Source organism: Sinohyriopsis cumingii, chromosome 14 (genome assembly GCF_028554795.1).
Source record: "Sinohyriopsis cumingii isolate HCF-2022 chromosome 14, ASM2855479v2, whole genome shotgun sequence".
Classification (NCBI taxonomy): domain Eukaryota; kingdom Metazoa; phylum Mollusca; class Bivalvia; order Unionida; family Unionidae; genus Sinohyriopsis; species Sinohyriopsis cumingii.
Window position 1 is genome coordinate 77,015,572 of NC_142974.1, and position 27,903 is coordinate 77,043,474.

Sequence of the window (27,903 nt, forward strand, 5' to 3'; positions counted from 1 at the left end):
CATTGCTGAAAATAAGTATTGTATTATTATGCAGATACGAGCAAATGCTATTTTCATTTTTTCGGCAATAGTATCAACCATTATGCCTAATATTTATTTTCCTACAGATTTTAAAATTGTTTCCTCTACATCACACTTTAAAAACAATAAAAAGCATTCCTAAATGAGAGAAATAGAAAGAAAAAAATTACGTCTTTGTATCTTGTTGTAACATCTCCGTTAGGGCTTGTTCTTTGGTAGTTTCCTACTGTAATTTACACTTGTATATCTGCCTCATCGTCAGCCTCTTTGTCAGTTGGTTTGTCCTTCAATTTATTTATTTCTAAAATAAATTCAAATACTCCAGAAAAGGTGCGACATAATGAAGGGTATTCTACATGTACTGCTGCTAAAAGTGTCCATCAACAACAAACTCAATTTCCCCTCAAGAATGTATTAACCATCAGCAACGTGCTTACACAATATGAAATGTTTTGCTTGCTTAATATAGACATTGAATGATTATAAACGACATAACCAGAAAAAACTGTATGTGAAAAAAGATGCCCTTTCCGATGTAGATCTGTAATATAAAATAGGTAGGTAAGTTGTCTTTTTGTACAATCATGTTCCTTGTTGTCAAAAAGCAAAATTAAAATTATCGTATCTGCCCGCTTAAGAGAACTACAAGTACATATTTTGGTCGCAAACATAACCATTTAATTGCTGTATTTATTTCTTCCCCTCGAATAGAAAAACAAGCTCAAGTTACTTTTGTGCACATTAGGATTCAGTAAATAAGTAAAGTGCACATTAAAAAAAGTTGTGGACTAAAATCGATCATGTCGTCAAAACGCAAAACTCATTTGTTTACTATTTTCTGAATGCATGTCATGAATCAGCTTCGATAAAAGGCAAGGCTCGTAATTCGTTCGTAATCTGTCACACACCAATGTTTTTAAATATATTTTTATAGAAACAATTCGTAAAGTCAAAATATCATTGAGTCCCTTGCTAGATATATTATTTGATAAACTTGAACCAATCACTCAACGGAAATGTCTGACATGTGTTCTGATTGATTTTGTCTTCCGGCATTTACCTTTAAACTAGGGTAGGGCCCGTCTAAAATGTATACCTGCTTTCAAACCATTTTATAAAATGAAAAACCGTGTAAGAGAAGGTCTGCATAAACTTGTTTTAAGTTTTTGATTTTAAGTGTATTTTTTATTAGTGTGGAAATTTGATTTTAAGTGTATTTTTGATTATTGTGGAAATTTGATTTTAAGTGTATTTTTGATTATTGTGGAAATTTGATTTTAAGTGTATTTTTAATTAGTGTGGAAATTTGATTTTAAGTGTATTTTTATTAGTGTGGAAATTTGATTTTAAGTGTATTTTTTATTAGTGTGGAAATTTGATTTTAAGTGTATTTTTAATTAGTGTGGAAATTTGATTTTAAGTGTATTTTTAATTAGTGTGGAAATTTGATTTTAAGTGTATTTTTTATTAGTGTGGAAATTTGATTTTAAGTGTATTTTTAATTAGTGTGGAAATTTGATTTTAAGTGTATTTTTAATTAGTGTGGAAATTTGATTTTAAGTGTATTTTTTATTAGTGTGGAAATTTGATTTTAAGTGTATTTTTTATTAGTGCGGAAATTTGATTTTAAGTGTATTTTTTATTAGTGTGGAAATAACATAATGGGTTCTTTATACAATCGATTGTATAGTAATTTCAATAATATATTAGAAATGTGTGGCCTAGACGACATATCTAAATCCGCGGTGTGCCCCCACCCTTGCGAATACTATATTAGAAACTGGTCGAATGTTGGTTTCGTCATCATGGCTTTCCATGGCAGTTTTGAAAAATGATGGGAATTCCCTGGATGAGAGAAATATATTAGTAACATCAGTTAGTGAAGGTAATACTTGATCTAAGCACTCAAGCAGCAAGCCACAATAATTTATAATTATTTAATTGTTGTCTATAATAACGATTAAACATTTTTCATATTATTATTTATTTTATATATGATTATGATTTTAATTACTTCTTTTTAGTAAAAACAAAAACATTGTCACAACCTTTCCATACACACACTTATCAAAGAACTATAAGATATAGAACTCGTGTAAAATTATTTGTTACAAGTTTAGTTTGAGTGAAATAGTCAAGACCCAGTGTTGATAGCATCATCAATGTCAATATTATGTTTGCTTACTGTACCTTTAATCGTATATTTGTATTGTAGACGCCTCTATTCTAATTAGTAACAACATACCGGTGTATTGCACATTAACCTCATATACAGAAAACTATCTTACATTTAACAACTTTGAGTATAAATCAAAGGTCGTGACTCAGATTCTTGGAAAATAAATTGCCTTGATTTTGTTGAGACAGTCCATGTATGTTCAAAATTCAAGAGTTGGTAAACGTATAGGCAAGAGATAAACTGCTAATTAAACTAATAATTCGCTTGTTATTTGATTATGTTCCTTAATGTCGACGCGTACATGAAACATTAGCATTGGTATCCTCTAACCGCATTATGATTATTGAGAAGGTACCAACGAGTGTTGTGCCAAATATTAATAGAACTGCGCTTAGAAATATATAAGACGTTTGTGTAACTGGGGACAAGTGAACCTATGTTTAATACGTTTTCTGATTGCCAACATTGTCTACGCACACAATAATAAATGCATTAAGAAATTCCCAACTAAAACACATCCAATAAAGAACATTCTTTCGAACAAATTCCACCGAAAACATAGAAACGTTAATGCAAACTTGATACAGTTCAAAGTTGGTATGAATCGCATCGAGAATATATACTAGGTCACAAATTATAACATTACAAGAATCGTGTATATTTCATTTACGACATTTTGTAGTTTGTTGCTATGAAATAAATACATTTAGAGTATTCTATTAGTATGATTCTACTTGGTGCGATGTCCAGGCATGTCCATGGTCGTTTACTTTGTAGAAATTCCAGTGCCATTAGTTTTCGGGGACATCGTTTCATTTGATGTGGCCAGTAATATTAGCTGGATAATCTTTGTGTGCACCTTGAATGTATTCAGTGTCCGCCTCTGGACCAAAACTTGTATTCATTTGCAAATCCGGTCCTGATATCAGTTCTTCCTTCATTCTCTCCTGGTGAAACTTTGAATTGAGGTGTTTTCTGTAAAGCAACAAATTGAAATGACATCTGGTTAGCATATAATATTATTACGATAATTCCACTTAAACTGTCTAATGTCAGTCTGTGGGAGTATATGATTACGTGCAGTGCGTGATCGACAATCGTCATAAAAGAACCAACCAAAACAAATGAATATAACATATACTATCGAATCAGAGACAGGTGTATTCATCTGGAGAATTATAACGATACAGTTCGGAAGCAAATTAATATAATATATTATTCGCTCCATTCGAATTGAACAAATATCAGACAATAAAATGAAATCACAGATGAACGTTTGCTGTGGAACTATTCTATTACTAAACTCGAAATGTAGGTTATATATTTGTCAGAGTGTCTTACTTTCTCAGTAAGATTCTAAAAGTAAAATGCAACCAGGAGTCAAATACGGAACAAATTATCAACTTAAACACAATTTAAACACACAAACATCGACTCACATGTATAATATGTAACAATAAAATAGCATATTATAACTGGTTTAATTCGATGTTTGTTTTGCATTTCATACAACGTTTCCATAATCGTTTATATGGTGGGATATGATCATGGTTTCGCCAGTAGAAAGGACAATATACCAGCGTAGCATAATTACCTTCTCACTATGAGCACAATTATGACAATAACAATGCTGACACCAATTACGACTCCAACACCTATTGCCGCCGGATGAACTTCGCGTTGATGTGCAGGCGCCACTGCAGTTGGTACTGAAAGGGGAAGGACATAATTGTATTTAAATATTTATAAATGAAAATTGATATAAAAATCAAATACTATTTCATAAAGATGTCAGTGAACACATTACAATAGAACGAGGAAGAAAGGTTTATTTCCGCACATTACCCGAATATATTTTCCGTCTTTAGCAAGTCATAATGTCAGTTAAAACTAAAATCGTAAGTACATAATAAAGTTAAACTATGAAGGAGTGTGCGTATGTTTTTTTATATCTTTTCTTTTATGGTCTTGTTGTTTAAACTGAATGTCATTGTAGACAGCTACTTAACAAATAGTAATGGTATGCATGTTAACGTTTATCATTTGGTTATCTATAGAATAATATGATATAATTTTTTAAAAGTATAATACGTACAAAAGACTGATTAATTCAAGCATAAATTGATATAACAAATATAGATAAACATCCGATGTTTGCTAATATTACAAATATTAAGTCATTAAGAATTGAGATATTGAAAAACACTACCTGTGCACAATGTCTGAAGATCCTCAGCCCAGCCATCGAGCAAACAGTGTAGACTGTGCACTGTGGGTTCTTTAACAAATCCAATGTTGCACTCAAAATCGCACTGAGTCCCAGCTGCTCTGGAACATATCTGTCCATTGGACCCATTCAGAAGACCCCCATTTGGAATCTCCTTTAAACATGTGATCTCTGAAAGCAATGTAAGCGACAAGGTAAATCCTCGATGTATAATATTTGGATTATATAATGATACCCTTTTGTTTATCGACTCTCTAAATCTTCCCTCTCTTTCTCACGTTTTGTCTGTCTGTCTGCCTGTCTCTGTATCACTCTCTCTCTCTCTGGATATATATATATATATATATATATATATATATATATATATATATATATATATATAGATAGATAGATAATAGATAGATAGATAGATAGATAGATAGATAGATAGATATATAGATAGATAGATAGATATATATGTGTGTGTGTGTTTATATATATAGATAGATAGATAGATAGATAGATATGTGTGTGTGTGTGTTTGTGTGTGTGTGTGGTTTTGTGTGTGTGTTCGTACAGGTACGTTCAAACAAACAGAGGCAATGTCTTGTCTTTTTGTGACCAACACGATTCTTAGTTCTACAAAAGTAACATAAAATTGTTTCATTTAATCATACCTTGACAAAGACTGCTTGTATTTGTGTTCCACGTGCCTGACTCCATGCATTCAATGAATGAGATACTTTCATTCTTCTTGTAACTATCTCCTGTGCACTCGTAATCACATCTTTGGCCGCTCATGCCTATACACGTGCTTGCAATTCTGCCCTGATTGAATTGTCTAGGACAAGTAACAGCTGTAATAGGCAATGCAATGGTGACAAAAATGGTTAAAAATACCAAAAACGTAATTAAAACCATTATTTATACAAAACGTACATTTCACCATTTGAGTTAATGCAATCATTTGTACAGTCCTTGTATAAGGCATCTATATTTAATTAATATCACAACTTATGTACTTGGAATTTGCCAATTCTTGATATATTTTATTCGTTTTTTGAGCTCGAAGATGACCACGACATCACTGATGGGATTGGGTTTTGTGAGTGCGTGAATCGGGTGAATATGTGCACTGCATTGTCCCTTGAACACTAGATCTGTGGTGTCATTTGTGTCCGCCTCATCATATGAGTAAGTGCTGTTTTTCCGAAACTAATAATGCGCACACATTTGCACACCCTGTGCAGTCATCCTTTGTTCAAAATCTGTAGCTCCAATATGAACAAGCCATTGATGTCTAGTCAAATATAAAGCGTTTCTGGAATGAGTTCAGGGAACCTTTGAAGTGTTTCTTCTGACCACCCTGATACCCCTTTCTCTCCTTCAGTTCGCTGTAGAATATCTTGTTGGGTAGACTCTCTTCTGATATAAAGATGTAGTGGCCTGCAGATCTCAAATGGGATTCATAAGTAGATGATAATTCTTCGACCGCCTGCTCATTGACAACTCCAATGTATGGCATCTTAGCCTCATTAACTTCCTCGGGTAACCTATGCAGAAAAGGTTCAGCGTCTTGGTATTACGACTGCAGAAGTTTAGCAATTACACAACTAGGCAAACACAACCTGCCTTTGAAGTTTCCTCTGCCTCTGCACTCCCACACATATGATCCTAGTATGCCACAGTACAACCCTGCATATCAATTATGACATTGGTTTTAGTATTGATGTGGAATGCATAGATATGTAAGCTTGTCCACTAGCAGCAGAGGGGGCGAATCGGACATTTTGTCCAATCGTCATTTGGCTTAATTAATACCTTCTGCACTCAGCGGATCCGGTGTCGTCAGCGCCCGGTAAAAAAAAAACGACGTTGTCGTCGGGGGGATTGTCCGGAACGTCATTTAGTTTAATATTCCTTCTGCACTCAGCGATCCCAGTGTCGTCAGCGTCGGGTAAAAAAGCGCGACGACCGCGTCGATGTCATCGCCCCCTCTGCTGCTAAGTGGCTATTTACAATGAAAATTATTTACAATTTAACCGAATATTTGGTCAAGTCCGATACGATATCGTGTCCGAGGATCATGTAAATTTATCGTTACAAATCCATGTGGGGTCGACTGAGCATGACTAAAAAAGTTTCGAAAAACATTAAAGTCCATGTCACCGCCGCACCATGTCTGCCAAATATTTCGTAGCGTGTGTGTATCAACGCCGTTGAATACAGCAAGAATATTACAGTTGTCTCTGATTACTTTTGGAATCTGAGTGTATCGTTGAGTGACATATATCACGTCAGTGTTTTTATGCCTGCCTCTGGAAAATATCCTAGCTGGGTTTTTTTGATTGTCTAACATAACATCATCGTACACGACTAGATTATTAACGTCGCCATCAATATCATCGATACCCGGTGCATCATTGATATCTGTAATAAACTCAATAACATTTTTTTCAGCGATCGCTGATGCATTCTCGTTAAAATCTTTCAACACCTCGTAGCATCGTTGATCATCTACGCTAGGGGCGATTAAATACAACTTATCCCACTTCATCCATCTCATTATTAAATTAAGTAACAATTGCGTCTTGCCCGATCCAGATGGTCCGATGATAATCATCCGGGTCGAGTTTGGTAACGCTGCAACATGCTTAACTGGTTCTCTTGTTTTAGTCGCCGAAAAATCAATTATATTCATATCTCTATACATAAATTATGGATCTATATTGTGTGAAGTGTAGAGTGCGTACTGGCACAAATGATATGACAACCGTTACAACAAGAAATAACAGATTGGCACTTACTGGTAAGTGTGTACAATGCGGTACAAAGAAATTTAGATTTATTTCTATTAGACCCGGGGATGTTTTAAAAAAAAGCGAGGAGGTGATATTGCAGCCAAGTTATCAAAACTCCCCGGAACACCGTGGGCAAAGTATCCAGGAGAAAAGCACCTTCCAGGATATAACTACTGTGGCCCCGGAACACGATTAGATATCAGACTCGATGATCAAAATCAACCCAAACTCGGTGAGTATCCAATAAACGCTATCGATAAGGCGTGTCATGCTCATGATGTTGCTTACTACAAAAGTAGCGATCTGCAACAGCGTCATATCGCGGATGTAAAATTAATTCACGCGTTAAATGCTATTCCTGATAAATCCTTCAAAGAAAAATTGGCCTCATGGTTGGTAAAATCGGCTATGAAAGGTAAATTAATGATGGGCGCTGGTAATTAATAACAACATGGAATCCATCTATTATTCTCCGAGAGGATACTGGAAGGGGAGGGCAGCAATTGGTAAGCTTGCAAGCGCTGCAAAAGTAACAAAGGCCACTGCGGCTAATTGGTTATCCAAACAGGCTATATGGCAAATTTATCTACCACCGCCTAAACAAATCAACTTCTCGCGCTTTGATGTCAGCGTACCTAATGAAGTTCATCAAGCTGATATACTATTTCTGCCGCATGACAACGGTTACAAATACGCGCTAACCGTAGTTGATGTTGCGAGTCGATACAAACAAGCGGAGCCGTTAAAAACAAAGTCAGCAACTGAAGTGGCCGATGCGTTTGGGCGAATTTATCGAAGAGGTCCTCTGCGCTGGCCAAATCTATTACAAGTTGATCCTGGTAGTGAATTTCGCGGCGCTGTTTTATCAACGCTGAAACATCATAGCGTCGCGATACGACGAGGTCATACTGCGCTACATCGTGATCAGGCAATTGTTGAACGATTTAATCGGACTCTTGCTGAACGGTTATTTGGGTATCAATACGCGAAGGAATTCATCCAAGAAAAACGATCTCGTGAATGGGTCAAAAGGTTGCCAGGCGTAATTGCAGCGTTAAATAACGAGATTACCCGAGCAATCAACATGAAGCCCAGCGACGCGATTAAAGAAAAGTGTATACCCGGAAGATCAAAAATAAATAGCGTTTCCAAGCCGATTCTCGGCGATGTCACCGTGAGATATCTATATGAACCAGGAGAGCTTGAAGGCGGTAAAAAAAGAGCTACTGATCCTATCTGGAGTGTTACCACACATAATATATCAACGATAACACGATCAACTGATAGACCACCGATCTATAGACTGGATTCAACTGCCCCACAGCGGGGGTTTACACGCGAGCAACTACAAGTGATACCTGACGATACTCAATTGCCTCCGCGTGGTCTTAACTAGCGCCGTTGCGTCTATTGCACTCAAGACAGGTCAACCTCACATTGTTTTTGACATGACCGAGACTGTTATCGATCCTGTCCACGGTAAATTGGCGAGCGTCTTTATCCGAATAACGCCAGCGCATTACACAATTACAACTCGCGCAGTGATTATTCTGTTGTTGTCGTAACGCAATTATTAATTCGGCATCAATATCAAAACGCCGCTGTTTTTTTTATCCTGTTGGCGGTAACCCGAGAGTTTTCTATCAATGACGCTTGCATCGATGATGTCGTTGTCGTTGGTGACTCCGTCACTGACTCCGTCAATAACAATTCTTCGAAGCTGATTTATCCTCCGTACTCGGGACACTGCAAGATAGACTAGATTTGACCATTCGATGCGATTATCAACTATCCAAACAATTGTATCCGTGATGGTTAGTCCCTGCGAGGAATGTATTGTTGTTGCGTATCCTAGCGTCCACGGGAATTTATCAGCACGTAGCACGTCCTCGACGACGCTGATATCAACGAGCACGATATCATTCAGCACAAGAATTTGTTTTTTTGTCCCCGACGCTGTCGGGCCTGGAATTTCAACTTCAATGTTTTGCCGCCGTGTGTCCGCGGGTCTATAACATAACGGCACTGGGCGCATTGGAAACTTTTCCTTATGCAACGTAAACAACTTTTGCTGAAGTGTGTCTCTGACTATCTTTCTACTCGCTACAATCAAATCGTTTGGTCTCCATGTTTCCCAGAATTCATTTAACGGCGTTTCTGGAATGACCTCGCGGACTATTTCACACTGAATTCTATCCGGCTGTAATCTGATTAATTTCTTAACCTCGCGCAGTTGTTCATCAAGTGCTCGGTAATCAGTATCGGTTTCTTCATAATAGTCCACAAAACCCTTTAACCAATCATGTGGACCCTCGCCGACAAATGGTGGTGGTTGGCCATGATCTCCGCACATGATCACCGCTGTATTCGCGCGCAGCAACCACTCAAGAAACATTTGTAAAACATCTAACGAAACAGTACATATCTCATCCCAGATGATAACCTCAGGAATAAATTTTTCACCCATTCGATCAGGAGTCCACTCACCGCCGCTGTATCGAAAAAAGCTGTGATAAGTAACGGCGTCAACATTTCGTTGTTTTATCTCTCGCGCTAGTCTATGGGTCGGTGTAAGCACGATTATACTTGCCCGCGTTCGAAATAATTCAATTGCCCGAGTCGTTTTTCCCGACCCGCCACAGCCGCTTAAATAAACTGTTTTATGTCTACAAATTGGATCAGAACACGGTGGTGCATTAGACCATTCTGATAGATTATCACCGCGTAAGTAGTTGTTCTCAACGGTGACATTTGCTGACGGGGAATAATCGCGTCGTATTTCATTTTTAATTCTCCATGTACCCCAACTCTCGTCCGGACTAGTAAACTCGGCTATGTTTCCCTTATACTTTACGTCAATATAAAATGAATCAACGGCTACTCTAACCGCGGTGTCAGGAAATCTATTTATCATCGAGAATAAATTTATGCAAGCATAACCCAACATAGATGCCCTCAAATGCGGGTATGCTGGGCTGTCTCCATCGCTGTAAGTAACAACTGTACCCAACCTTGTTCCATTGGACAAGAAAGCTGTTTTGCAGTTCACGTATCTATTTTTCGCCACTGCGTCCTTGATTACGAAATCATATTCTGCGTCATCTATAATCAGCCGTGAGCAATATCGTTTGTAGTCGCAGTTTTTTCCACCTTGTGTGAACTTACCAATTATTCTTCTACCGAGATCTTTTGCCTCGCGGTTTCGTTGGTTGAATATCTTTTTGGACCATTCGACGATATATTCCTCGTCGGCATCAATGTGTTTTCTGGACTCGTCAATTATGCTATCTAGACGCTCCGGTTCTGGTAACCAGACTTCAGTCTGCGCCCGATATGATATAATCGCGTCACTGACAATCAACGAAATTAGCATTTTACAATCAATCATATACCGTAGCAGCGCTATTGGCAGCCACTTCTTTTCAGACATGTGTCTACCGATCCAAATATAGCAACAGCGATGGAGTCCTGCCGCGAATTCAAATGATACTATGCGAGCGAATCCGGTTAAATCAAAATCAGGCAGTGGTCCATTAATAGCAACACGAGTCATTTCATGTCTGGGGTGTCCAAATCGTTTAAAGTACCCAGTGGCGGATCCATACCCGAGAAAACTCGCTGGATAACAGGCAACCATATCAACGGAAATCATAGCGTCGCGGTTGTATTCAGTGTTCCATAGTCCACCGTGATAGTATTCCAAACAACTGGATTGTACATCCGGTAGAAATTCCTTGCGTGTTGGACTCCACGCATTTTTCTTTGCTGCAACATGAGCCGCAACCGATGGAATCGTAAAACAATTTGTTAGCAGTTGTTCATCATGCTCTTCAAATTCCATGGCGGTTTTTTTCATCTTGTTGTGAAACGCTTCAGTGCGATATAATTCACCGTTTGGTCTTACAAACTGATCTAAGGTATCCGCATCGTTTTCAGCGCTGCGAAGTAACCACACTGACACAGGGTCGTCTTTACGCAAACAAGCAATAGCATCAAATAGTTTCCTCTCCGCGAGAAAACCGTCCTCTTCCAGGAATTCCCCCGGGATATACTTTACTGTTCTATCCCGTGGAAATATTGTGACCGCGGACGTCCATGCGTGTTCGTTATGATCAATAATTTTAATTGGGGCTCCCTTTGATTTGTACTTTGATTCGTATAATACTTCACCGGTTATTGTTGTAACGGTTATTGGAAATCTCAGCGACGTTTCTAATCTCGCTATGTCGCTGATGGTTGCTCCTCGCTCGCGCACTGTCTCCTCCCACTGGTTGATTTTGCTACGTCGTAAATCGGTCAGTTTATTTCCTCGACATGCATTTGTAAAATGCTCTATTATTCGTTCTGCTACACAATTTATCCCCGTTGACTGTTTCATTGGCGCTAGTTTTCCGATATCAGGTTTCTTATTTAACGGGTATATTCCATAAACAACTGCTGTTTCAGGATACGCTCGTTCATAGTATGGTCTGTCAATTCCGGTTAACAGCCCGGGCTTGGAGTCGCGGCTAACAATAACTGTTTTCTTGTCGCTGAGAACTGGTTCAAATTTATCACGTATGATCCAATTACCTGATTCCACCCGGACAATGAATTTTACTCTGAAGAAATACTTGCTGGAGCCAAGTTGTGATATTATCGTTGCTGCGCGGTTGTCGTTCATGGTAGCATCAACAACACCATCAATTCGAAATGTTGACCAACTATGAGATGCACCATCACGCTTGAATTCATTGATACAATCACGGATTTTATTCAACAGGGTTCTATCGTTTATTGCCGTTTTTGGCGCGTCTTTGAGGACTCTATCGAGATTGAACTTAATATTTTTCCAGGGCTTAATTGCTGCTAATCTCTCGAACTCCTCCATATAATTAAAACAAGTATTTAAATAAAAGAATATAGTATAATGAATAAATGCAAATGGTTGATGATTGGGTCGACAACCCCGTGCAATAAATCATGTAGAGGTGAATTCTGCGGGTATCATTTACAAAGCGTTCGTAATGGTTCTCTTGGCCCCCTCCCGTGCTTGGTTTGCCACGTTGGTGTAAGAGGAAAATCACAGTTGTGTATCAATTGTGGCGTAAAGCGATACAGAGAGTTAAAACGTTATTATGATAAACGAATTAAAAACTCCGTCATTGACCCCACCGCTGACTCCGTCAAGGACAAAATCATCAAAACCCCTCAAGACTACATTGAGAGATTTATAATTAAACCAAATAATGAATTAGACAAGTAGTATTATTATACAAATGGACCAAGAATTTCAGCCGCATCCTGTGCTTGTTAATTACGAGGCATCTCGCGACGGCGTTGTTAGAAACCGCAGACTGAAGAAGCCGGTTGGTACCGTAAATAATCACGGATATTTGATATTTGGTGCCGGGAAAAAAATCTATCTTGTTCACAGGGTGGTATATGAAACGTTTAAGGGACCAATCGAGGACGGTTTCGTTATTGATCACATTGATTCTGATTGTCTAAATAATTCTCTTATAAACCTGCAATCCATTACTCAAAGTCAGAATAACAAAAAAGGTAAAACAGGGAAACACGCAAAAAAAGCAAAAAGTGTCAAATCGTTTGATACAATAACGCACGAAGAAAAAATATTTCGCTCTATGAATGCGGCTGGTAAATACTTCGATATTTGTAGTAAATCAGTTCGAGATGTTGCAGAGAAATTAACTAAAACAGCGATCTCAAAAAAGACGGGTCACAGAATTCGATTTTCATATATAACATCAAAGGGAGATAACTCGTTTTGTGATAGCGTCGCATGACAAGAGTTACGTCCCTTGAAGTCCAATTAATGTTGCGATTAATTAATCATTTTACGATGAAAACTAATGAAATACACGCTGTTATCTAACAGCTGTATTCTTTTTTTTAGTGTTTTATTCAAATATTTGGTTTCATTTAAATGCCGTGAAACACCATTAATAAGTATTCAAGGATTTAACGATTCAAGGGAATCCAAATTAACACACACCTTGTGACTGACGCGGTTGTACTAGTCACCTTATATATAAGACGACTCGTTATAAGCCTGGGGCTTTCGAAAGCCAATTCAACTAATCAAAACTAACTCACGCTCTTGACCCGGGCGTGTGGTTGTCTTTTATTCACAATCATGCAACCGGGTTAATTTAATTGGGTTGCTTTTGATTGGTTGAATTGGCCGTAGAGTTCCGCCCCGCCGTTTTATGTTTGTGCTGTCTTGTGCCGTCCCATCATCCATCAATCATTTCATTGTAAAATATATCCATCCTTAATTAAGTACATGTAGTGATGTCCCCCCAAGCATATCTTCTGGGCGGTCTACGATGACGTTTGTCACCCTAGGCCTCCCTCCCGGAGATGTATGTTTCGGGGTTCCCTTGGGCTCAGATGGATGCGAAGGCACCCAAGGGGTTCCAAGATGTGAATGTCCTTAATTAAGTAACCGATGGGCCTCTCTGACGTCATAGGGCGCCAGCGGGGTTGCCAAACGGGTCTTTTATGTATGTGCCGTCCAATCATAGTACTCTCTGTTAACACGAAGATGCGGTGGCAACTTTATGTTATACGAGTCCATAATCACGCACATATTTCTCTAGGCAGTAAAGATGTTAACAGCACCTTTATGTGCCTAGAGTTCATTTTGTAAAACATTTTTTTTATATTAGAAATAAGATGTTTATAAGAATATGAATATCGAAGACATCAATAATATATTAACCGAGATTTCAAAATTAAAAAATCAAGGAATTGAATTATCTGATGGTCTCAACAGCGAAAGAATATTATCCGATTATGAAATTATTAACGAACAATCGAAACGGGGGCGTTTTACCCTGGCCCGCGAGTACTCTTTTATAAAACGATTACAACATACGATTAATGAAAACCTGTACCTCAATGACGTAAATGCATTCATCGGGCTATTCACTGCCGTTGAGACAGTACGAAAAAAACTTGGATGTGTTTATGAACGACGCCGGGAGATTTCTAGTAAGATTAAAAACATTAGAAAGATTATAGACGAAACCCCCGTGGAGCCCCCAGCGTAACGGAAGTGGCGCATCGTTGTATACATTTTTTTTCCCCCGATAGGTCGTGGTAACGTGCGTCTGACGCGACAGATTCCTGCCACAGGGAAATTAGAAATTGCGGAGCAATTTGCAATAATGGTAGGTGAATCACTTACTACTCGGCTAGCCAGAGAGCGGCTAGCAGCGCTTAAAAAGTTCATACCGTTACGAGACAGGGTCCGAAAACAACTTCAAACGCGGCAACAACTACAAACTGATTTTGCTGTTGGAAGCGAACAACTCTTTGCCCCGGTAAAAAGCGCAACTGTGCCCGTCCTCGGTGCGCTTGAAAAGATAGCGGCTCAGACCGAACAAACAAAAAGGTCTTTAGAAACACTTCCTGCGAAAATAGCGGTTGCTACAACACACCAACGGAGGGAGAGGCCACCATCACTCGCTATAACCGAACCACAAGAACCTTGTTACAATGGCCGATGAAGAAGAACTAGGTGCTACTGCAAGAGCACCAGAAGAAGAAATACCGGAAGAAATACCGGAAGAAGAAATATCGGAACAAGAAAAAATAAAGGCGGGAAATATACCCCGTAATGTGCTTACAAAGTCCGCAATAGATAAAATTAGAGCCTTCGACAGCGATGAAGAATTAGTTAATTTTACTGTTGTAAACTTTGATAAGGACTTTCGAGAGGGGTATATCAAAAAAGATCGCTGGGAGAATATAAGGTCGATGGATAGTTGGGCAAGAATAGTGTATTTAGCACGTAGATATAAGGATACAATACCACGTGGTGATACCGATTACAAAGCATTCCTCGAGAAAGTAAAAAGTAAAAAACCAAAAAAAGGAAAAGGATACTCTGTTGGTAAAGAATCCCACGGTTTTGTTACTTGTCCTGGTAATGTTCTCAGTGATATATCACGGCTGGAAGTACTAATCGGAGGAAAACGAGCCGGAAATAACTCTCGTGAAATTATTAATGAAGCCGCTGATATTTGCAGGCGTTTATTTGCAGGTGGTATCATGAACATTAATACATATCGAACGCTCATTGACGAGCTCGTGGATGATTAAAAAAATTATAAAATTGTCGTTTTTTGTCAGTTTTTGGTCGTTTTTTGGTCGTTTTTGGTCGTTTTTGGTCGTTTTTTGGTCGTTTTTGGTCGTTTTTTGGTCGTTTTTGGTCGGTTTTTACGGGTGAAAACCCCAGGAAATCATTTAGAGAAAATCGATGTTTTTTACCAAAAACCGGTAAAAACCGACCAAAAACGACAAAAAACTGACAAAAATTGACAAAAATTGACAAAAAACGCGGATTTTTACCGCCGATGAAAACCCCAGGAAATCATTTAGAGAAAATCGATGTTTTTGACAAAATTTATGATTCGGTGGTGGGAAGGGGGTGATCAATCACTGGTGATCAATCACTAATTGGAAAACACTGGTGTTTTTATAATAAAGATGATTATACACTACAACCATGATAAACCAGTCAGCGTCTACGTGGTAAACTCACGATTGCCTGTATACCGCGCGTGGTACGGAGACGGTCTCGGTAGCACCATTGCGGGGTTATTTACAAGAATAGCCCCAAAAGTGGCGCCGTTAGCTAAACAATTATCTATGAAGGCCATTGATGTTATTCGTGATAAGGGAATTAGCGCTATTGGAGATGTTGCCGGAAAGGCGTTTTCTGCAGCAAAGGACAAACTAATGTCGTTGGTGAGAAGAAAAAAACAAACACCGCTGCGTTCTACAACAGTAATGCCTGCAAATGTCAGTAAAGTAATAAATAACGCGGTGGAAAAAAAACTAGCGTCGATGGCAAAGCCATCCACCGAGTCATTGGCTTCGCCGCTGGCGACTCCGTCATTGGCGGCGACCCCGCGTCGTTGATGGCGGAGCCGTCCACTGATGCAACAACCAACGCGCTCATGAACGCGATAGCGGGAAGTGGTCTTAAACAAAATTCAAAAATTTACGACGAAGACAACGAAGCAATTTCAATTGAAAACAACAACATGATAAATAATAAAATGTTTGCGCGAACCGCTGATCCCGCGTTTGATATGGACGCCCCAGTGCGCAGGGATGATTCTGTCCGTGATTATCAATTTTATTCCTATCAACCACCACAAGCCGACCTACGATCGCGAATTGAACTTCAAGTCCAAGATACCAGTAGATACTTTTTGCCGTGTGAAGCGTTTATCGAAATCGAAGGGGAACTTGTAACAAATGCTGCCGATAATGCACCGTACGCAGATGACCCTCGTGTTCGAGTTGGTTTCGTCAACAACGGTATCATGGCGTTATTTGAGAGCGCCAGATATCTTATTGACGGGCGAGAAATTGAATCAATAGAACGCGAGGTTGATGTTGCAACAACGATAATTGGGCTAGCAAGATACTCCGATGATTATACAAGATCGGCGGGCCCATCTATGATGTTCGCAAAGGATACCACTAATAACGCTGATCACATTCAGTACATTAACTTGCTGACGGCAAGAGATAACGCAGTTGACCCACAGGCTGAAGCAGCCAACCCAGACCGCAGGGCAAGACCAGGCGCTGATTTCACTGTTATAAGAAGTGTTAACAGTGATTTCAATCTAGGATTCGCAACACGATTAGGGATGTTGCAAGGACAACGCCGACGTTTTTCATGCGCGATTCCGCTCCATCACATATTTGGATTTTGCAGAAATGTCAGAAAAGTTATCTATGGGGCCAAGCATACAATCGCGCTAACGCGAAGGGGCGATGATAACAATGCAATATGGCGTGCTGTTGGCGTCGCTAACGGTAAAGTCGTTTTAACTAAAATAGCATTGTGGATGCCGGTGTTGACTCCATCAGTTACCACGGAAGCACGATTGTTATCATTTATGGAACAGGGGGGAAAATCGTTGTTGAGTTGGCTAGCGGTAACAACTGATGCTAAAGAAGATAATGTCGCTGATACATTTACATGGCACTTGGCATCAAAACAAGGCGTTTCGGCCCCACGTCATATTTTTATAGCGCTACAGAATAGGAATCGATTGGGTAATCAAGAACGCAGCCATATGATATTTGATCGATTAGGAGTCAGGGAGGTTTCGCTGAGAATAAACGGACAACAGGAACCATCCGAGGATATACAGCTTAATTACGACAACAACCATGTCGCACGTGTATACCATCGATTGCTGTCATATATGGGTCGTGATCAAAACGTTGACACCGGTTTGCAAATATCACAACTTGATTTTAAAAACCTGTATCCGATTTATTACTTTTCGTTGGAACATCTTGATTTAACGAGACAATCCGTCGTTGATATACACTTCCGAGCTCGTATAGACCCGGGTGGTGTTGATTATAGAGAGGTTGCTGTCATTCTCAGCGATAAATCAATGCTGTTGGAAGGTGTTGGTGGACGAATGAGAATTGTTGATGCGCCAGTGGAAAACATGTAATTGAAAACACAAACGCGTTTACAATAAAAATGTCGTATAGTGTTGTCGGTGTAGAGTTGACCGATGGTCAAGTCAAGAAATTACGATCAAAGTCGGCTAAACAATGCGGGACCACAATAACGCTGAAGCCGTCACAGATGGCAGGTGGTAATCATAAGATATCGTTAACGGCGCGTCAAATAAACATTTCAATGATGCAATGAAGAAAAAAAAGGGTATTCAAATAACTTTCTCAGCCGCAGCAATCAAAAACATGGAAAAGACCGGTGGGATATTTCCGTTGTTAGCTGCGATTCCGGCGTTGATTGCCAAGGCCGCACCAGCAGTGGCTAAGGCGGCGGCGTTGGTGGCCGTTGGTACCTCGGCGGGAATGGCATTGAAGAAGGCAACCGGGAAAGGCTATAAAAAAAAAGAAACGAGGACGACCCATAGCCGGAAAGGGTCTAAGACTACCGGGAACCCCGTATTCATGGTACTCGGGGAAGGGTCTAAGACTACCGGGAACCGTTTATTAACGCAAGAGTCAATGACTCCTATGTCTAATTTTGATTTAATAGATGCCGCAAACGCGTTAGCGATAAAAAACTTCAGAGGTGTTTTTATGAGGGATCAATTACCGGCGGCACCAAGGAATATTGAAACCGGCATAATTAACCTCGATGGGTCCTCCGGAGCGGGGACTCATTGGGTTGCATACGCAATTGATCCGCGTGCGATCGTCTATTTTGATTCATACGGGTTAGCCCCGCCGAACGAGTTCATGCGTTATATCCGGGCGTGTTCAGCCCCGGTTTTTTATTCCACGCTGCCAACACAACAATTAAGTGACCCACCGATATGCGGCCGTGAGGTATTGAACGTACTCGCGGCGATTTCATCATCGCGGAAACCACCTCATGTGGTTGTAAACGAATACACTAGTGGGAAATTTAGAGACAATTACATTAGATAATAATGATTGATATCTGGGGACGACCGGTTTCGGCGCTGAAAAAACCCACGGAAACGCCCGCCACCGATGACATAAAAAAACTAATCGAGGATGAAATCGCTGATACGTTAAATTTAACCAGTGTTGACCCAGGTGAAATAGTTGTATTTCAAGACCGCCAGGGTAAATTAAAGTCCAGTAATGTGTCACTCGACGATGTTTTAATACGACAGCGTGATGCCGCCGAGGACACTATCGCGTTGTATACCAGCGACGGACGACTCAAACCGGGTGAATCCATCCTGACGATAACGAATAGGGTAACATTAATCCAAGACGGTTTTATAAGGTTAGATAGATTGGTGACCGAACTTGACGCGCAGGTGAATAAATTCGCCGAGGTGGAAAAATCTGTCACAGGTATGCAACTCACTACCGCTAGTTTTTTTGGGACCCCGACGGTAACCGAACCAAATCTTGCAGGGATAAAAAAATACTATTTCGGAGTTTACAACGCTGTCGGGCCAATTTTACACGTTACGAAAAAATGTTAACAGGATCGATGACAACTTTGATAAATTCTTTGGTAAAAAAAATACCAAGCTGGATGAAATTACAACAACTATAAATGATATCACTGCGTATGGACAGGAAATAAGAACAATCAAAACTGATGTTGCAGCGAACAAAGGGAATATAGACTCACATGGACGGAGAATAGAAACAATCGGCGTTAGTGTTGCATCGATCATAAATAATGTAGACGCGCATAGACGGAGAATAGAAACAATCGGCGTTAGTGTTGCATCGATCATAAGTAATATAGACGCGCATACAGAGGAAATAAGAACGATCAAAACTGATGTTGCAGCAAACAAAAGGAATATAGACGCGCATACAGGGGAAATAAGAACGATCAAAACTGATGTTGTAGTAAACAAAGTGAATATAGACGCGCATAAACAGGATATAAGAATAATCAAAACTGATGTTGCAGCGATCAAGAATAGTGTAGACGTGCACGAACGGGAAATAAAAGCAGTCGACAAACATATTAATGATCAAACACGCCTTAAGGTCAATGAGGTTATACCGGCTTTCTTTGGAGACCCACCTGTGGCCAACCCAACCCTCGCTGAAATTAAAACATTCATGGATAAACAAAAAAAAACCAGCGACGTCGTTGATAAATTCTTTGGAAACACACCCCTCGCCGAAATTAAACCGTTTTCTGACATCGACCACCAGCTCTCATACTTAAAACTTGCACATGTATACCCCGAACATATTAAAAATATCGTCTATGTTGTTGACAAGGGTGTTCTAGATTGGACAAGAGGCACTAATGTTAATGCTGTCATAAGTGCCCATGGGGTCACAGGTATCTACAGACTATCGTGGACTGCTAAGGAACAATTTAATATACTAGGAGCGGGAAACGTGCATATCACCTCCCCCACGCTATTAATATTTGCCGATGTACCCTACACACACCTTACTACGTTCAGGGCGGTTAAAGATACTATATTTAGAGCAAAGATCGCATGGTGTTTAGAATTCATATCGCGTCTTACAAGAGATGAGCTCGAACCAGGTTTTGATTAATTTAACAATGACATATTTGATAATGGACTCTCCGTCGCACTACCGATACAATACTGTACGGGTATACACCGCGGATCTAAAAACACGCTTGGAACAATACGATAAAAAAATAAAAAAATACCATCGAAGGGTAACCGCGATTGACGTCACCGTGTATTCGGTGTCCGGTGTGATGGCCGGAGCCGGCATTATACTATCGTCGGTTACAATGATCGCCCCGATTGCAATTCCAATTGCGATTTCCGCGGCGACAACAGTTGCCGGGGTTGCAACCGCGATTACTAAAAAACTATCATCGTGTTCTCAGAAAAAACTCCGTGATTATACAATAAAACATCAAATAGTATTTAACGCGTACTCGAAATTATCCGAGCTGATCTCAAACGCGATTGATGACTCGCATATATCCGACGTTGAATTCTCCACGATGACGCAATTGTATAACTCCGCGGTGTCAAAATTAGAAATTGAAAACAAAATACCCGATAACAATAATGTCGCTGAACCCCGAAGGGTTTCAATTGCTTCAACGGAACGCGGAGAACACCACTCCGGTACAAACAAGTATGATATCAATAACATCGACGAAACCCGAATTCAGTGTGAACTTCCCATCATCGGTCCAGTGAAGGAAATAGCGCTGGCAAAATTGCGAGTATATCACAGTTGGCCTAATATCCGAGCGGACGCATTTAACGGACAACAACCTAATAACTCGCTGGTTTTTGCATGGACAAATAAACCCGATGGGACCCCAGACTGGAAGGAGGTTACAATACCAACTGGGTCATACCAAGTAGAACAAATCAATAAAGAATTTCAACGCAGGATAAAATCGATCACAGGAAAAGAATCAAAAATCGCTATTACGGTTCATGAACCGACGTTATCGTCGACGATTGAAATAAGCACACCGGGGTATATGGTTGATATTTATAACAGTTCAATAAGAACCATACTAGTATGGCCCAAGAATCCACCTCATGGAATACCCGCGGACTTGCACACGAGTGTGCAATCGTATCACGAGATTAATCCCGGGTATCGAGATGATTTGTCTATTATAAAAAACACGTTATTACCCAGTAGGTTTATATTTCAAAACAGGAATACCATGCAATGGTATTTTTCGTATAAGGAAACTCCTGAATCGTCCGTCGTGGTCACAGTTAGTTTAAATGATATCGCTAGTGCTTTTATCGAGATTAATCGTAATTACCAATGCAACTAGAACAGCTACGGAAAACAAAAGCACGAAAACACGTTGAGGTGTTAAATCAACTCATATCAGACATGGAATATATTAATGAGCGAATCGTTAAAACAATATCCGCTAACAGCGATGGTAATAAACAAAAATTCCTAACCGAGTATAATATCACAGAGGCCGATTTACCCGATTTCAAGTTTCCAGGATACAACGCGCCAGAACTAAGAAAATCTCTTAATGATTTTCTCGCCCCATCAACTATCCTCAGACACGATAACGGAGATGGTGGTAGGCATATTGCCCCGTACAACGTAAATATCGCATCGGTGATAGCAATCAATCTAGTGTGTGATGTTATCGAAGGGAGTTACCAGGTGGATACCAAGCAATCAAATCAGGCTCAACAGGGGTATATCCTTTATTCATTTTCACCAACAGCCCCTCCGGGATTTTTAATCGTTGAGAGTCCGATTAATCCGGTCTATATGCGATGCCATAATCGATTTTTAACGAGAATTAATTTCAGACTTACCGATCAGTCAAATAACCTGATTGATCTACAAGAGGAGGAGTTAGTGATCACTTTGTTTGTAAGATCATTGTAAATAGCCACTTAGCAGCAGAGGGGGCGATGACATCGACGCGGTCGTCGCGCTTTTTTACCCGACGCTGACGACACTGGGATCGCTGAGTGCAGAAGGAATATTAAACTAAATGACGTTCCGGACAATCCCCCCGACGACGACGTCGTTTTTTTTTTACCGGGCGCTGACGACACCGGATCCGCTGAGTGCAGAAGGTATTAATTAAGCCAAATGACGATTGGACAAAATGTCCGATTCGCCCCCTCTGCTGCTCCACTGCCTGGAAGGTCTGGCAATTTACTATGATGGTAGGCTGTACATAATGCTTTCCTGGTGCTTCATCTCTGTCTCTTTGGTACCAATTGTGAGACCAAAATTGTCAATAACTGAATATACGCGATCCATTCTGCTTCGTATGTGAGACTCAGTCTTGGTATTGAGGGAACCCTCATTAGCAAGTATGAGATCACGATCAGTCTCATCATGTGGCTTCTTCATTGATTGTAATCTTCTAAGATTAAAACGGCTTTCGTTTAGTTCTGCTTCTCATGTTGATCGTAATATTATTGTCAATAAAGGCGGCGGTAAGCATGGCGTACATAATGTGTTAATTAACCACACATATTTAGTTAAATCTGAAAGTATGCTGTATTTTAATTTCTAATTTCAGCTGTACGCTGTGGTATTCGAAGGTATCATTCATTCAAGCAACGACGTTAAAAAGTCCTATTCCTGATACAGACTAGTAGACACATACATGTACTACTGCTAAAATTTAAAAATATTTTTTTATTAACTACTTGTCTGTTTCCGTCGATTTGACATGCCTCGTCGGTCACTGCGTTGCTCATATGTGACTGTACTCATGTGTATTGTTGAATATGTTCTCAACGGACAAGTTGCAGCTTTTCCATTTCCCATGTGCAAGAGAAGCAAATTAGGTAACTTGTAAATGTAACGCGTATGCGTAATTTTCTTTCATGCAGGTTAAGGGAACGTTTTAACTTTATCGCAGATTTAAAAGTATAAGCTTATAATCGTACTCTTTAAGTTTGAAACATTTAAAAACATATATTCTTTAAATTTCAAAGTTTTAAAAGTACACTTTTCACGGTTTATACAGTTTTAAATTATACTCTTTGATATCAGTATAATCACAAGGTTATGATCATCAAGTCTAGTACAGTTTACAATTATACTCTGTGTGTTTAGTAAATATGTCAAAAAATACAATTTTATGTCTATTTTTTCTAAATGTATTCCATTTAAGTGGAACACAGTTGTCAATAATACTCCTTAAAACGATTACAGTATTCTTAGAAAGTAATGTTTAACTTTGCGCAGGTAAGGCTAATAATCCCTGTTAAGAAAAAGTATGTAGTATTTCAAGATTCCATTATGCATTTGTTTTGTAAGAACTGCAAGAGGAAAGGACCACTTGTGTATTGAATTTTATTCTTCCGTTATCACCTAAACCTTTCTTACTGCCAGAAAATGTAAGAGAGCAAAGTGTTACAAATTTAACGCAGTTGCTGTTGGTAATATTAACAGAGGTTGAAGGGTATTAACAGTTGGAAGAATGAAAGGCAGATGGACATACACACCTTCACAAGGATCGTCTGGTGTATAATTAGTACCATTGCAGAGAACTTTATCTACTCCTTGTCTCCTTTTATAACCTTGCTTGCAAGTAAAGTTACATTTGCTCCCATTCACACGTTGGCAATCAGAGGACACGATCATTTGATTGAGTACATCCGGACAGTGAGAAACTAAAATGAAACAAAATTCTATACAAAGCAATCTTTGAAGCCTTTTATATTTTTTATCTAGTTATTGTCATCACGAAATATCACAAAAATTTAAGTCCATTTGACAATATCAGTTTCTCCGGTATAAATGCACTGCACTAAAACTGAAATGTATTATCATAATTGGACAATACGTGTCGTCCAAGTGACACATGCAAACGTTTATATTGTATGCATGCTTCACTCTAAAATATGAGCCTAGGAAAGTATATACAAATATCACAGAGGAGCGTGAACTACATTCAGTTGAGTTTCGTGTAACGGCTTATAAACTACGGAGAAATCAATGATCGTTTATACATTCCGGGCTAATTTTGTACCTTTTTCAAGTGAAGGCAGAAAATTATTTTGTTTTACATTTGGCCGATTCATTTTAAAATGGACTGAATTCATGATCAAGTCTCTCTCTTGCGGTATTAAAGCATATGACTTGTGATGTTGATAAATCTATGAAGCAACGGAAACGTTGGTATTGACATTAATGTTCTCGCCATTGATATCACAAAAATACATACAACAACCGTTAGCTGCAAATAAGACAAGCATTAATGAATCCAGAATCAAGCTATCGATAAAAAACTACCTGTACATAATGTTTGAAGATCCTCCGCCCAGCCTTCCAGCAAACAGTGTAGTCTTTCTACAGCATTTAATTTAACGAATCCACGGTTACACTCATAGCCACATTGTACTCCCACTGCAGTAGAACATATTTGTCCGTTAGTCCCGTTAAGGAGAACTCCATTTGGAATCAGCTTTGGGCAAGTGATCTCTGAAAATAAGTGTACGAAATGACGTAAGAGCTCGATGTCTCTGATTATATGCTACTAGTACAGTCGTATTCTGCATCTAAACAGGCTTATGCAATTACAATTCAATAACTATGATGCAAATCACAGGCATGACGCACTTAAATGTAAAAAGCAGTAGTTTTTGAATACCAGCTGAGCGATATATAACAAGAGAATGGTATTAGCTTAGAGTTCTCGGTATAGTTCGCAATAAAATCAGAACTGACATGGAATTGTGAAAGTTGTATATGCAAGTTATTGGTTTATATATATATATATATATATATATATATATATATATATATATATATATATATATATATATATATATATATATATATATATATATATATATATATATATATATATATATATATATATATATATATATATATATATATATATATATATATATATATATATATATATATATATATATATATATATATATATATATATATATATATATATATATATATATATATATATATATATATATATATCTATATATATCTATATATATATATCTATATATCTATATATAGATATCTATATATATATACATATATTTAAATAAAGTTTGCGGATGGAACGTTCTCGTAATTAGCACTGCACACGGTCCTTAATGCAATAATAGTTAACTATTTCATATAAACATACGTTGACAAAGACTGTCAGTATCTCTGTTCCACATGCCGGACTCCAAGCACTCAATTTGTGTTATATTTTCATTCTTCTTGTAACCGTATCCCGTGCATTCGTAATCACATCTCTGACCAGGCACACCTGCGCACGTGCTTACAATTCTGCCCTGACTGAATTGCTTAGGACAAGTAACCTCTGAAATGGACAATGACAGAAAATTTACATAAAGATGAGATTTCTCAGGAACGTTCATCTTGTTTGTGATTTTGGATCAAAGCGTAATTTGGCAATATTCGGTAGAAAGTTAAATTTAATCTTTTAATTTTACATGTAATAGATTGTCACACTCTTGTAAATATTGAAACAGTATTTAATAAAGTTCACAAGCTTTGTACTTGGAAATCCCCATAGAGAGTACGTTTTTGTTAATTTTATAGATAAAGCGGAAGATATATTGTAGTTTGTTTTTAAACAGTTTGGGGCTATACTTAATATGTTTGTGGCTATCTTTCATTTAAGCAATGATTTCGATAGTTCCTATTCATCATCTAAACTTTAAGCATAAGTGTATCTACTTACGTTTACAAAGATTATCTGTACTAGCTAATTTCCAGTTCCCGTTGATTTGACATTCAGCATCACTCACTGCATCATTCCTTGTGTAACCAAAGTTACATGTATAATTACATGACGTCGCAATTGAAAAGTTACAATTCACCCATTTCCCATTTGCAAGTGTAGCCGGGCATTTCATCTCTGATAAAGCAAAATATGCGTATTTTCATGTTAAGTACAATTACAAACATAGATTGTTTTAGCTTGTAGTTTGTAGCTTCTACGGTTTGAATAGGATATATTGAATGTATGAAGTTTTAAATTTATGCGTGAGGTTATTTCTGTTTAAATGGCCAATATTAAGAAAATGATAGTTTTCGTATATAGCAACGTCTAAAATTTGCTTCGAGCTAAGTTTTGTGAAATCAGCTTCATAAAAAGACAAAGTATGATACGTGCTGATCGTTGTGAGGATCAAACGTTTTCAAAAACATTGTATAAATTTATAGAACGAATTATAATATTCATGTAACACGTACAGCTTTCTTTCTAAAACGACCAACGTTTTGTTAGTAAGCGAACTGTTACATACCTAATCCAAAATCAGTTCATGCTTTTTACAGTTTAACAAGACTTCTTAAATGGATAATTCACAGGCCAAAGAAACTAAAGACAGCTTGGCAAACGCACCTTCACATGGATACTCCGGTGTGTAAATTTCACCATTACAAAGAACTTTATCTAAACCTGGAGTCGCTTTATAGCCTTGCTTGCAAGTAAAGGTACACCTGCTTCCATTCACACGAGGGCAGTCAGTAGACACAGTGAATTGATTTTGTATAACCGGGCAAAGAGGAACTAGAATGATATAAGCGTAAACTCGATACAAAGACATTAATGAAGTGTTCCAGTTTGTAGTGTAAGTCATTGTCTAAATTATGGTCACCACTATATATGTTCATCATTGTGTGTCCCAAACTAAATTCGTCAAGACTGACTGGTGTATTAATGAGCCACTTATAATCTTTCAACAGATAGTCATACACATGTAACCTATTTAATTTATTTTGAAGAACAAATATTCCATGGAATCAAACTATATCAAGGGATAAGCTAAATAAAGACTGACATAAGTTTTGTTACCATCAAATTTACGGTATATTATGTGAAGAGCAGATCAGTAATACCTTTTGACGTCTGAGATTCATATTTAAGCTGAGACAATTCTTGATTCCTGTACATTTATATTTATATTGCATACCATTACTTCTTTGTCTACGCTATACACGTTTTATAGATGATTTACGGTTCATTTAGTGGTTTGTGTATGTTTCACATAATTCATGTATTATATATTCTTAACGTGACACAATCGCTTACTGTTTGAACAGATGGTGGTACTTCCTTCCTTAAAGTCTACACCATCTTCACAACCGCATATACCACCACCCGGGATTGGGAAGCAGAACGTAGAACATCCTCCATTCCCCACAGAACAGAATTCATTTTCTGAAGACAAGAACATTCACAGCAACATATAACATTAATTATACACGATCGACCATCATATGTACGAGCAAAACGTTGGTTCATATGCGGCTTTACGTTGGAATGAACTGTTTTGAATTCTGGTATTTTAGATGGCAACAATGCTAATGTAATATTGTTACTTCTACAAAAGTCATTGCAAAGAAACCTTATTATTAAACAATAGTTTTTCAATATATAATTTTATTAAAATGGTTACAAAACATGTAAACAGTACATCAGTAATTATATAATGATTTTATCAGATATTTGTGCATACACGTATGGAGATGAAGCTATTATAGGCAACGCATAAGAACCTTTCTCTCTCCCTGTCTGTTTACTCACTGTTCTGGACTGTGGATGAATAAACGCTAATGGCTGAGATTCTCCCTAGTTCTCCGTAAACAGCAAACTCTGTCGTTTCATTCGGGTTGGATATCTTCAGCTTTATTATATGCCTGACCGTTGTAAAAAAACAAAACAAAAACAACGTGCACATATTTTCAGTCCTGTTATACTAATAGGAGAGGGA

General features: G+C 38.4%; 1 protein-coding gene across 1 annotated transcript; it reads right to left on the minus strand.

The window, feature by feature from the left end:
• LOC149784189 (E-selectin-like) lies at window positions 1-27,823 on the minus strand. Its single transcript, XM_089933225.1, has 11 exons — window positions 27,717-27,823; window positions 27,222-27,350; window positions 26,532-26,699; window positions 25,866-26,042; window positions 25,302-25,481; window positions 24,434-24,622; window positions 23,644-23,811; window positions 5,084-5,263; window positions 4,410-4,598; window positions 3,795-3,909; window positions 1-3,175 (listed from the first exon to the last, which is right to left on the minus strand). The coding sequence occupies exons 4-11, from the start codon at window positions 26,038-26,040 to the stop codon at window positions 3,013-3,015; spliced, it is 1,359 nt and encodes a 452-aa protein (XP_089789351.1). The 5' UTR covers window positions 26,041-26,042; window positions 26,532-26,699; window positions 27,222-27,350; window positions 27,717-27,823; the 3' UTR covers window positions 1-3,012.
• Window positions 27,824-27,903: the final 80 nt, after the last annotated feature.